The sequence below is a fragment of the Oculina patagonica genome, chromosome 5 (genome assembly GCF_052425735.1).
Source record: "Oculina patagonica isolate OP01 chromosome 5, crgOcupat, whole genome shotgun sequence".
In the NCBI taxonomy this organism is placed as follows: domain Eukaryota; kingdom Metazoa; phylum Cnidaria; class Anthozoa; order Scleractinia; family Oculinidae; genus Oculina; species Oculina patagonica.
In genome coordinates this window covers 25,315,360-25,327,686 of record NC_135762.1, presented here as the reverse complement: position 1 = coordinate 25,327,686, position 12,327 = coordinate 25,315,360, and the positions used below count along the sequence as shown (strand labels likewise).

General features: G+C 35.6%; 1 protein-coding gene across 1 annotated transcript; it reads right to left on the bottom strand.

The window, feature by feature from the left end:
• Nucleotides 1-2,148: 2,148 nt before the first annotated feature.
• Nucleotides 2,149-12,234, bottom strand: LOC144653575 (uncharacterized). Its single transcript, XM_078513612.1, has 6 exons — nt 12,083-12,234; nt 10,584-10,834; nt 10,216-10,327; nt 9,844-9,972; nt 3,774-4,009; nt 2,149-2,511 (listed from the first exon to the last, which is right to left on the bottom strand). Exons 1-6 carry the CDS (start codon nt 12,150-12,152, stop codon nt 2,149-2,151), a joined length of 1,161 nt encoding a protein of 386 aa, XP_078369738.1. The 5' UTR covers nt 12,153-12,234.
• Between the last annotated feature and the right edge of the window lie 93 nt (nt 12,235-12,327).

Here is a 12,327-nt window from a genome sequence, read left to right as displayed (position 1 = left end):
GCGCTTTGTATTTATTTCAAATGTGCTTTGTATTTATTTCAAATGTGCTTTGTATTTATTTCAAATGCGCTTTGTATTTATTTCAAAAGCGCTTTGTATTTATTTCAAATGTGCTTTGTATTTATTTCAAATGTGCTTTCTGTTTATTTCAAATGCGCTTTGTATTTATTTCAAATGCGCTTTGTATTTATTTCAAATGTGCTTTGTATTTATTTCAAATGCGCTTTGTATTTATTTCAAATGTGCTTTGTATTTATTTCAAATGCGCTTTGTATTTATTTCAAATGCGCTTTGTATCTATTTCAAATGTGCTTTGTATTTATTTCAAATGTGCTTTGTATTTATTTCAAATGCGCTTTGTATTTATTTCAAATGCGCTTTGTATTTATTTCAAATGCGCTTTGTATCTATTTCAAATGTGCTTTGTATTTATTTCAAATGCGCTTTGTATTTATTTCAAATGTGCTTTGTATTTATTTCAAATGCGCTTTGTATTTATTTCAAATGCGCTTTGTATCTATTTCAAATGTGCTTTGTATTTATTTCAAATGCGCTTTGTATTTATTTCAAATGTGCTTTGTATTTATTTCAAATGCGCTTTGTATTTATTTCAAATGCGCTTTGTATCTATTTCAAATGTGCTTTGTATTTATTTCAAATGCGCTTTGTATTTATTTCAAATGTGCTTTGTATTTATTTCAAATGCGCTTTGTATTTATTTCAAATGCGCTTTGTATTTATTTCAAATGAGCTTTGTATTTATTTCAAATGCGCTTTGTATTTATTTCAAATGCGCTTTGTATTTATTTCAAATGCGCTTTGTATTTATTTCAAATGCGCTTTGTATTTATTTCAAATGAGCTTTGTATTTATTTCAAATGCGCTTTGTATTTATTTCAAATGTGCTTTGTATTTATTTCAAATGCGCTTTGTATTTATTTCAAATGTGCTTTGTATTTATTTCAAATGCGCTTTGTATTTATTTCAAATGTGCTTTGTATTTATTTCAAATGCGCTTTGTATTTATTTCAAATGTGCTTTGTATTTATTTCAAATGCGCTTTGTATTTATTTCAAATGCGCTTTGTATTTATTTCAAATGAGCTTTGTATTTATTTCAAATGTGCTTTGTATTTATTTCAAATGCGCTTTGTATTTATTTCAAACGCGCTTACACCCTATTACTATCACCATATGTTTTAACCGCCATAAAGCGCGTAGTAGAAATCGAAGGGTTATGAAAGTAATAAACCCCTTTCTGGATTGCTGATATATTGGAGGACAATGCCTTTGGCTGATTGATTGTCCTCAAAATTTTACATTGCACTCGAAGCTTTACTTTGCGGCCAACTGTTCATTTTTCTGACAATCTTTCAGCCACGGGCATTATATTCTCCAATATATTACCAGCTGCTTTAAGCTAGGAGGTTATTTACTACATGTTTTATATTTACTTGTAAGCACTTGCGGTAACTGATTGTGATTTGCAGTTAACCCCTCCTGACAAAGAAATCTTAACTAAATATCTTTTAATTCTCAGTAGATCTTGGTGTGAAGACGAATGGAAATTTCTTTCCTACTGCATTACTTCCACGACTTTATAATGAAGATAAACGATAATAAGAACTTAGGTAAATGTTTTTACTGCTGAAATTTGAGGGATGTGACCTAGATGGGAAACCTGTAATCACGTTTTTAGTTTTCCATACATTCGTCTTTAAATTTTCTCAGCCCTTCTCCGGGACCTTTTTAAAACTTATTTGACATCGAAATTCCCGAAATTTTCCTACAAATTCTGTGTTTTGCGGGGCGTTTGCTCCATTTTCAAAGTGGCTGGTTTTACAGCAAAAAAGGTTATAACCCGGCACCCGAATCGAGGAAACACTCAACCAAAAGGCTCGTATTAGCGTCATTGAAGAGCTTCATCGTAGCCCTACACTGATCAGGCGGTTGCTTAGTGCCCGATGGCCATTGACATTGAAGGCGACTCCGATATAGGCGCTAGTAGACCGGAAGTAGGGGGAGCTGTTGTCACCGCACCAATCGCCGCATCGCTTATAACAGTTTGTATATCCGGATACGAAGAAACCAGAGCTGAACTGAGGCTTCAACTGATAATACAAAATAAAAGGTGTTACAACTATGTAATTCATCTCAACCCTACACTGATCAGACGGCTGCTTAGCGCGCGTGCGCCATTGAAGTTGAAGGCGACTCCGGCAAAGCCTGCAGAAGTAGACGCTGACCGGAAGTAGGGAGAGCTGTAGTCAGCGCACCAATAGTCGCATCGCTTGTAACAATTTGTATATCCGGATATCATAAAGCCCGAGAAGAAGGGATGATCACAGATGAGAAGCTGATATTCATAACTTGTGTCTGCTATGCCTCCCCCAATCCACAGTCCGGGCAATGGTGTTCCATAATTTCTCGCGGCTACAAGAGTGGAACTGAGTTTGTATGTGAAGAAGGCTTGATCTCCAGTTGTTTCGTCCACAAAGAGAATTTCCCGAAACTGCAAGCAAAGTAACATTTCTTTTTATACTGAACTCCAAAAAACTTATTCGGCCCAAGTTTTTGCCTGAACGCCAAGGAAAGAGAGCATTTAAACAGTGCAGTTTGTCAAGCTAACTTTTCTCTGATTTTTAGAGAACAAATTCGTAAAGTTAATGTGTATATCCCTGCACAAATTCGTCCTGTCATACTCCTTTAGGCATGCTCCAAAAACACTTTTAGTCGTGAAAAGTTATGACGTCACAAGTGATACAAAGACCATGGTCCCTCAAGGCACGTAAGCATTTCCCGATTATGCTAGTAAAACTGGCATTTTATGCTCCTGGCAATGCTCGCTTTTTGCCCAAAAAATGCTCAAATTACGCTGATTTTTCAAAATTATGCTCTTTTGGTTTGAAAACTGCTTTGCTTTACTTTAAAGAAATACATACAAAAAAGACACCACGTACGTTTTACTCTAACTCAGTTAACTGAATAATATTAAGATTCATCTTTCCAATTCCTTCTACATCTATATAACACGCGTTTATGTTTATGTGTAACACAACGTTAGCTCTTTGTTAGCTCGTTAGCTCGTTCACCTGTCCTTTCCTGTGCCCTTTTCGCTTGTATTTACCAGATTGCTCTCCAGCTATTTCTGCTGGAGCTGGCCTATTTTCTGCTTCGCGACTTCCTTCTTTTTCCTGCAAGTTAGTTCGTGACAATGCCAAGTTGTTTGGATTTTGAACAAGGACTAAGTACAACCGTCTTTCAAGTCACAACTACCACACACATTTTTGTGTAGAGCTTAAAAAATTTGAGTTTCCTAAAGGTCTTTAGAAGTGTTTGAACACCAAAAACAAGCAAATTTTTGCTTTTGACGACAAAAATGAAGATAAAATTGGGTAAAAAATGCTAAATTATGTTTGCAATTCTTTTTTGAGAAAAAGGGCAAAAAAAGCTCGTTAAGCCAAATTATGCCAAAAAAATGCTAGCATAATCGGGAAATGCCTAAAGGCACGTTAAGGCGTATCTCACCCCACTCCGAAAAAAAGTTCCCCGGTAAAAGCCCACATATGAAATTGTATACACTCAGGACAAGTCAAACGTTTAACTGCAGAAGGTATTACTGTTGCCGATTTCTATGTCGTTGGTAACACTCCAATAACTGGAGATATGGCATTGCTTCCAAATGGTTCTTTTTCTTTTCTTTTTTTTCGGGACAAGGTTTAGAATCAGGTTAATTTCTACGGTATATATTAAAATCTGATTCAAACCATTCACCTCAATGTTGTTGCAGTCCGTTCTGTAACCATTTGTTCCATACGGTAGATTCTCGTCATACGTCAATTCCGTTCTGAGATTCACAAGGTAGTCGGTTGAGTAACACATTGTCCACCCCCCGTCAAATGACGTCATATCACAATAGACCCAGAACATGTTGAGCCCGCCATCCGGCTGTAACTGGTACAATCCATCTTGAGCATGCGGGAGAGTTGTCTTGATATCTTGGCAGCTCCCTTGATTAAAGAAGGAAAAGCAAAGATTGTAGAGTAAGCTACCACCTTCCACCCGTCAACCCTCCATTAATTCAAAATACCTGGCACTTTCCCATATATAACAAGAAGCTTGAGAAGCTTGAGAAGCTTAAAATCGGGCGCTTAATAATTAGCTATCTGTTTTGACTTGAAAGGCAGGGTACAGTACAGTAAAAATCACTGCAAAAACAGTCACTTAAACTTATTCAGGCCGGGGGGCTTTTGAGGCCCTCGCTGACTTTTGACGCTTATAACTTTTTCAAGATTCAACTGACCAAACGCTGCCAAACTTTGCGCGTTTATCGAAAATTTATCTCGCAATAATTTGGTAGGATTAGTTATTGTGCCAGTAACTTGAAATCACCATGGCAACGTCATTTTGACAGGCTTGTTTTCCCAAATTTGAATTTTTCGTGTTTCTATTTAATAATGAAAATCTGGAATGTTTTCAAGATTGCATTATTACTTAATGACATAAATGGTCTCAATTTATAAAAATATATTTCGCACAATACAAATAAACGATTGAACTAGACGTCTAGAAAATATAAATTTGTAACACTTAGCAAAGTGCAGCCTTTTAATAAAGGCGGGGTTTTACCTGAAGACCAAGTTTTCCAACGCTTTAGGTGGCTGACGCATTTCAGTATTTTCCAGTCCTTACACTTTAATGGAACAGTATACAACTCCTAATCAGGTACTATTGTCAAGAAAATGATCACAACTTATTGACCAATGATTAGGTATTTGTTTCATACCATTACTGTAATAGAAACTGGTGAAGAATAGTAGTACTGACCCAAAGTATAAGGGCTGGAAAACACTGAAAACCATTTCAGCCGCGTTTCAAGGAATCCAAAAAAGCTTTACTTATCCCATATATATTACTTTTGCAGTATTTTGTTAATTTTTGAACGATTTTGGGGGATGTCTGGGAGGCGATAGTTTTTCTCAAAGGATTAGTAAAATGTAGACAAATAAGAAATATTGAAGATTTAATATGATTTTAAAATTTGAATTTGAAGTTAAAAATTGGTGGACGGACACCAAACAGTCTCCTGACAACCCGGAGTGCTCTTGCGAGGGGGTCAACTGTTTGAAGGTGTTTCCATTCTTTTCTTCAATCCCTTCTTTAAATCTCTTAAAGTTCCATTCAAATTCAGGTAGAACCCCATCTTAATTTTTGTTCTTGTGAGAAAACAACAGAAGTCAAAGGTTGCGTGATATAACCAAGCATGGATTTTAATTCTCCCTCCCTTTCCATCTCCTTAGCCTTTCACCCCCACCTGTCCCTCCCTTTCTACTCTCATTCAATTTAATGTTTGTTTAAATTTCCTAACCAATTCAGTATCGTACTAATCTGTGCCAAGCAATCAGATAATATCAGAAATTTGCCTTAATTTTGATCTCCCATTCCAAGACCTTGGAGTATAAACCGCTAATAAAACAAAACACACTGATAATAATTCTCTGAGGTTATACACCTTGCAGTATTAACGTACTAACAAACTTGATAACAAGCCCCATGTCGTACTAAGGATTTTTACTGATCAACATAGAAAATGAGTTCACAATGGTTTGTTCCCAAAACGTTTTTTACTGTACAGAGGGTCTGTTTATTGACCTGTAACTTGTATACCGTATTGAAAAATTCAGAACGAACCGACTTCTGCCCGCTACCATACAGCCGTTTACTGGCAGTCTTTGAAAATCCTGAATTTCGTCAAAATGAACCAAAATTAAGTTTTTAAATTTCCTTTATCAATATGGTTCTTATCTTTTTATTCAATTCTATAAACTGCTTTTATGCAGTACTGTCCACAAAGATTTCAATTTCCTCAAAGTTTCGGGACAAATGGATACAAAATATTTCGTGCAGAATGTAATTTGATTAAGCGAATGTTTTCACGTCTATAAATACTTCAAGCAGTGAATGAAAAACCGTTTTGTTTTCATCGATGAGAACCACTTTCAAATAGTTATGCATAAAAAATAACAATCAGATCAGAATACAATAATTATTAATGTAAGGTCTGACGCTATTATGTATCGGCAGAGATACTTCTTTTTTGCAAGTTCAAATGTATGCAAATTTCGTGTGAAATGTAATTCGATTTCATTGTCTTGTTTACAAACTCATTCTCAAGAAAGTTGTATTTTCGTGAATTAAACCAATTGGCCTGTTTTGTTTTCCTGATCATGTTTGTCTGTGATTTTTACCAAACATGTGGTCTTTTTTTCGGAACTTTAAGTTGTACAAAAATTCCTATTTTAAACACAGATGTCACTTCCGGAATTTCTCATCTAAAATTCAATTGGTATTTAATTATAATTATTCGAAGTTTTCATTTTCAAGTCATCTTTTTATTCGATAGCTTTACTGATCTCGTAAAAAATTCATTCAAGTTCACACCAATACTGTACACTGCCAATGTTTTGCTGATGTCTTGAGAAGTGTCTTACTAACGTCACTAGTCAAATCTAAAATATATCCAAACCAAGTTGTGCAAACATTCTAATCTTTGTGACAGGCGACTTTGACGCCCAACTGTGCGGAAATGAAAATCGACATACTTCTTGCTAAATATATAAAAAATAGTTTTAAAGTGGAGTCCGCCTCAAAAAAATGTACCGCCAGATCACACTGCTATTTGTAGAAACCTGCAAAGCGTCTAGTTTCAAAAGTTTCCCACAAAAACATTGCGTGACATCAATGACGTTACCCCTTTTATTTACAAAAATAGCTTCAACTTGTCAAAGCAACTACAGTTTCACAATGGTGATTATTAGTACTTTACCCCTTAAGCTTTTTCCTCTGTCCTCCCGCCGAAGCAAAGAAGAGAACCAGATTGGAGATTAGCCCAAAAGTCGACCCAGTATTCCTACAACGATTTACTGTCAAAACTGAAATGAAACCGATTGGTCCAGGCTATCCCCGTAATTTTTAGCCGACAGGAGACTATCGTCTAGGACGACCAAAGGGTAAACTATAAATCGGCCACGCCCGATTAACAAAACATGCCGTTATGACGCCGGAAATCCAGCTCACGCATACTATACCCCGTGACTCACGCAAACCTCCGACTTACGTGCTACTACAGTCATTCCTTTCTAAACATTTTTTTTGACCACCACCGTACCTTTCTACCCAAAAAACTCATGAAACCGCCCGGTTTTAACCTGTTTTAACCTTTCAAAAATTAGAGCGTTCGAAACTAAATAAGATCCGTAATCACAAACAACATACAGCCGTTTACCAGCACTCTTTAAAACTCCTGAAACCCTTCAAAATCAGGCAAAATAAATCTTTGAAATAACCTTTATCAATATTTCTTATTTTTTATTCAGTTCTATAAAATGCCTTTCATACACTACTGTCAAACAAAAATTTCAATTTCCTCAAAGTTTCAAGACAAAAGAATAACAAATATTTCGTGCACAATGTAATTTGATTAAGCCAATATTATCACGTCTAAAAATACTTCAAGCAATTCAGTGAAAACCCGTTTTTTTTTCGTATCAACGAAAACCACTTTCGAATAATCAATACATGAAAATAACAATTAGATCAAAAGGAAGAAAGGAACCTTTCTAATTATTTGAAGACTTTCAAAGCCGTGATATTATGCATCCAATCCGCGATAAAATTTAATTACAACAAAATCCAAGTTCTCATTTTGAAGTCCATTTTTTTCAGTTGATACCTTTATTCAACTTGTGAAAAATTCCATTCAAGTTCCTATTAATACTGTACATTCCCAATGTTTTGCTCAGGTCTTCAGAAGCGTCTTACTAACTAAAATAATTCCAAAACATGCTGTACAAACATTCTACTCTTTGTGACAAACGACTTGACGACCAATTGTTCAGAAATGAAAATCGACACAGTTCTTGCTAAATAAAAAAAAAAGTTTTACGGCGGAGTCAGGCTCAAAAAATGTACCGCAAGATCACACCCCCATTCATAGTCAGAAACCAGTAAACCATCTAGTTTGCTAAAAAAACACTGCGTGACATCAATGACGTTACCTTTTTCATTTACAAAAATAACTTTAACTTGTCAAAGTAAGTGCAATTTCACAATGATGAATATCAGTACAGTATGGGGCCCAGTTCTCGGCCGGGCCAGTTCTCGGCCACTTTGTGTTTAACGCGTTTTTTCACACTCCAGTTGAATTAAAAGAAAAAGGTATTTCCTTCAAACGATAGACTGATTCATGTGCTTTAAGTATCTTGAGTTTGATCGTTCAATTCGATATAGAAAGCTCACACGTCGAGTTTACGCGGAGGTAGGTGAATTTGCATTCCCGAAAAATTTGTTTGTTTACGGCTCCTTAAAATTCATGGATGTAGTTAAATTCGTATTTTATCCAAAAGCCCCCACCATACGAGCTAATTTTTGGCATGTGAAACGTAGAATAATTCAGCTTTCTGCTTTAGTTAACTTTTCGTTGAACCGTTGTATTTTTTGGTCTTAATTTACTTCGAAATTTTTTCTTGCGACGTTTGCGTATTTGCCAGTTCTCGGCCACCCTGCTCGCTATCACAGCTTAGCGCTTGGTTTTTAATATAATTTCATCTGCTGCTGCCAGAATGAAAGAAATAAATGTTTTAAAAATAAAGTTCAATCTTATCTCTAAGTTTTGAGCTGACTCTTGTCTTGTCTATTATTTCTACAACACCTAAATCTTTCAAGACCTTTTCACTGCAAAATAAACCATCTAAATGCACGGGTCACACAATGCGTTGCTAGAACCTGCACATAGGCAACTAGGCGCGTTAAAATCCTTCTATTCTAAAGTAAAACAAAGCCTCATAAAAATAATTTGGGATCGATATAACATAAATAGGTTTACAGAGTGATTTTATGACTGTGAAAATTAATTGAGCATTTTTTTTTACAGATAATTACGCACAAGCTTTTTAGTGGCCGAGAACTGGGCCAAGGTGGCCGAGAACTGGGCCCACAAATGGAGCTTTTATTTTTATTATTGCTCGGGCAAATTAATTTTTGACCGGTCGATAGCTTTACACCAAAAAGCTGAATAATGTAGCTAGCTCTGGGAGAAATTTCAAGTTCCTGCGATTCTTCTGAGGTAAGAAATACAAGTTTACGTCAAAAGTGGCCGAGAACTGGGCCCCATACTGTACTTTGCCCCGTAAGCTTTTTTCTCTGTCCTTCCGCCGAAGCAAAAAAACACAACCTGATTACACATTAACCCAAAAGTCGACCAAGTGTGCCTGCAACGATTTCCTGTCAAAACTAAAATGAAAACCATTGCGGTATGCGTCACCCGTAGCGGTTTTGTAGCAACCCCAAGCTATCCCCGTCTTTTTGGCCGCGCCAGGAGACTATGCTCTAGGACGACCAAAGGGTAAACTATAAATCGGCCACGCCCGATTAATTATAATAAGAATTTATTAATTTATATTGCGTTTTTTTAACATATAAAATGATCAAAAGCGCATTAAAATATCATTACCATTTAGAATGGGCTAAATTCGTATTTCTCACGATCTTAAGTCGCTGACTTTAAAACCTGCTTTCATTCCATTTTGTTACGTTGAATTCAAACCGTTTTTGGTTTTCATTTCACTACTTTATAACTGCGTGGTATTCTCATGTTTTGTGCGCAGAAATGTCTTAGACGCACATTCAATTGGATAAAGCCTGTCCTTTACTATCTGTACTATGCTGAAAAAAGGCTGATAATTTAAACAAGAAGCAAATTTACGTTAACCACAATAAAAATTAAAGGGTGTAAACTAAGAGTAGTATATAATCAGATTATTTAGATGAAAGGAAATGAGCGTACTTATTATTTTGCAGATCCCTGCACTGTCGTACAGACCGCTGACACATGTGCAATTATATGAGCCCAAGGTGTTGACGCAGATCTCGTTCAGCGGACAGTTGTATTGATTGGTTTGACACTCGTCTATATCTGGAGAAAAAAAAAAACACATTCTACTGAGTGAAAGTGAAAATTATCAACACAAAACGGTTATTGTAACTATAGCTATAGCGTTTGAGGCGCAAGTACAATATTAATGGTGCCCAGTTCTGTCTCATGGGTCGAATATATTGGTGTGTTCGACGCTTGAAAGCGAATTTGTGTTACTTTAATTGCGCAGTCTGTAATACAGACTGAGTATTAAACCTATTTACTTGTTGCCGTCACACCTACCCGTTTCACAGTTCATTCCGGTAAATCCCGCGGGACACAAGCACTGGAAAGTTGTTGGCGTCAAGGAAAGGCAGGAAGCATTGTTTTTACATTGACTTGATGAACAACGATTCTACAAGAAAAAAACAAGTAAAATACTTTATATGGTAGTTTGATTTTGACTTATTTTTGAGATTTAGGAGATTTCAATTCAAAGAATTCGGGTGTTACCGCTAAGGAAGTGATATTAGATCGCCTATTGTAATTGATGAAACAAAGTTCAGCTAAAGACGAGCGCAAAACGGTTGTTGCCCTTTAATATGCAGATTTGATAATCGATAAAATAAAGTTTTTAGCGAAAAGACGATAAAGTTGATTATATTGTGTACCTCAGTCCCTCTGTATATGTAACCAGGCATAGGAACCAAATCATCAGGGTGTCGGATGTGATCCGAGTTGCTGAGCTCACATGTCTGTCCATCAACCTGATAAGGTCCCAAGTTATAAGAGAGACACTGGTGCTCTCTGTAACACCTGAACTGGCAATCGTCATCTGAGTTCACTTGCACTGTTTTAATCACGTGACCAACTAAAGCTTTGCCATCGACAGGATAAAAGAAGTGAACTTTTCGACATACATCTGGAAATACAATCATTAGTGAAATAATTTACTAGAATTGGCATTCATATTTTAGAACGGTAAGACACCCTACGTTAAGTTGTTATTTTCTACAATTATGCCGAAAGGAATACAGGTGTACTGCAGCTAATAAAAGGTGTTTTTATTGGTTGTATGACATTGATTCATTATTCAAAAGTTTTCGAGGACTTTTTAAATTTCCTTTGTCTTTGTCTTTAAGGCTGTTAAAAATTGAAACCGGGTGGTCCTGTTTTCTTGCTAGGAGAAAATGTGGGTCAGTTGCTTGACATTGACCTCAATGCCAAATGCGTAGTTATATCACTTTGTAAACGAAGAATTGAAAAAAAGAAACATGAATAAAAATAGGCAAAATTAAAAGTTCTTTGTTTTACCACATTTCAGAAAAAGTTGACATTAACCTGGCGATATAACGTTCAGGATATGTAAAAAAGGAAAAATCTGGTTGATGAACTAAAACGAGAATATTATATAACTAATTAAAGCTAAAATTAAACCTCAATAATTTCTATATTCCAGTTTACAAATTCTTTTCTCTTTGTAATCTTACACATTTGTTCTCAAAAATTTTTGCACCCCCTTTTTATTCACTTTCACCTTCGAAGATTGTAGGTATCTTTTTTTAATTTTAACCAGAGAACGTTTTAAAAGTTTTAAAATAGTTCTAGAAATTTGTACAGACAATGCTTTTAATGAATGGGTTACTCACTGTAGGGGTCGAGAAATTAATGCTGAATTCTATAAAGAAAGTGTTTGTCGCTTAGTTGTTAAGCAATTTTTCATGCAAACGTTTATTTACTTATGTCTCTGATTCTTTTGCCCTTTCAGTTTTAATCTATTTTCTCCTTTTAGTGGTTCGAATTTATTGCTAAAATATCGTTATTGTTACATTTTTTTATAATGTGGCAATCTTGATACCTTAGCAAATTAAGAAAAGTAGGTTTGTTAAAAATAGAATAAGAAGATGTGTAAGATGTTTTAATAATTCAGGATCAGCTCAAATTTTAAAAATTCCCAAAAATCACTCAAAAAATAACGTACACCGTGATAACAATTTGGCTAGGAATTCAGTGCTCACAAAACAGTATCTTTTAATGCCTTGAGATACGAATATGAGTTTTATGAGTATCGTAGACTTAATAAACCCATTAAGAAAAAAAGAACGTCTGAACTTAATTACGTTCCAATACCTGAGTTCATTTTAAAAATTGAATTATAAAACCCACTTACCGCTGCATTCCACTCCATACATAACAAGCGAGATCTTTAACAGGATCAATGGAACGAGGATATCAGGCATCTTAATGTAACCGTTTTCACTTGTAACTTGACCCCGGAAGACTAGAAATTTAGCTGCATTCGTTTCAACCCGCGACTGATTAATCGATATTAGAATGTGATAGACTTATCACTGCCTGCGTCAAACTCTCGTTGAAGAATGCAAACAACTTCTGATTTGTCGAGTTTTATCCAAT

Coding starts and splice junctions, on each gene's coding strand:
- LOC144653575 (XM_078513612.1), bottom strand. CDS start 12,152: ATGCCTGATATCCTCGTTCCATTGATCCTGTTAAAGATCTCGCTTGTT. Junction 10,835..12,082: donor GTATGGAGTGGAATGCAGCG/GTAAGTGGGTTT, acceptor TTGTATTTCCAG/ATGTATGTCGAAAAGTTCAC. Junction 10,328..10,583: donor ACATATACAGAGGGACTGAG/GTACACAATATA, acceptor TTTTTCTTGTAG/AATCGTTGTTCATCAAGTCA.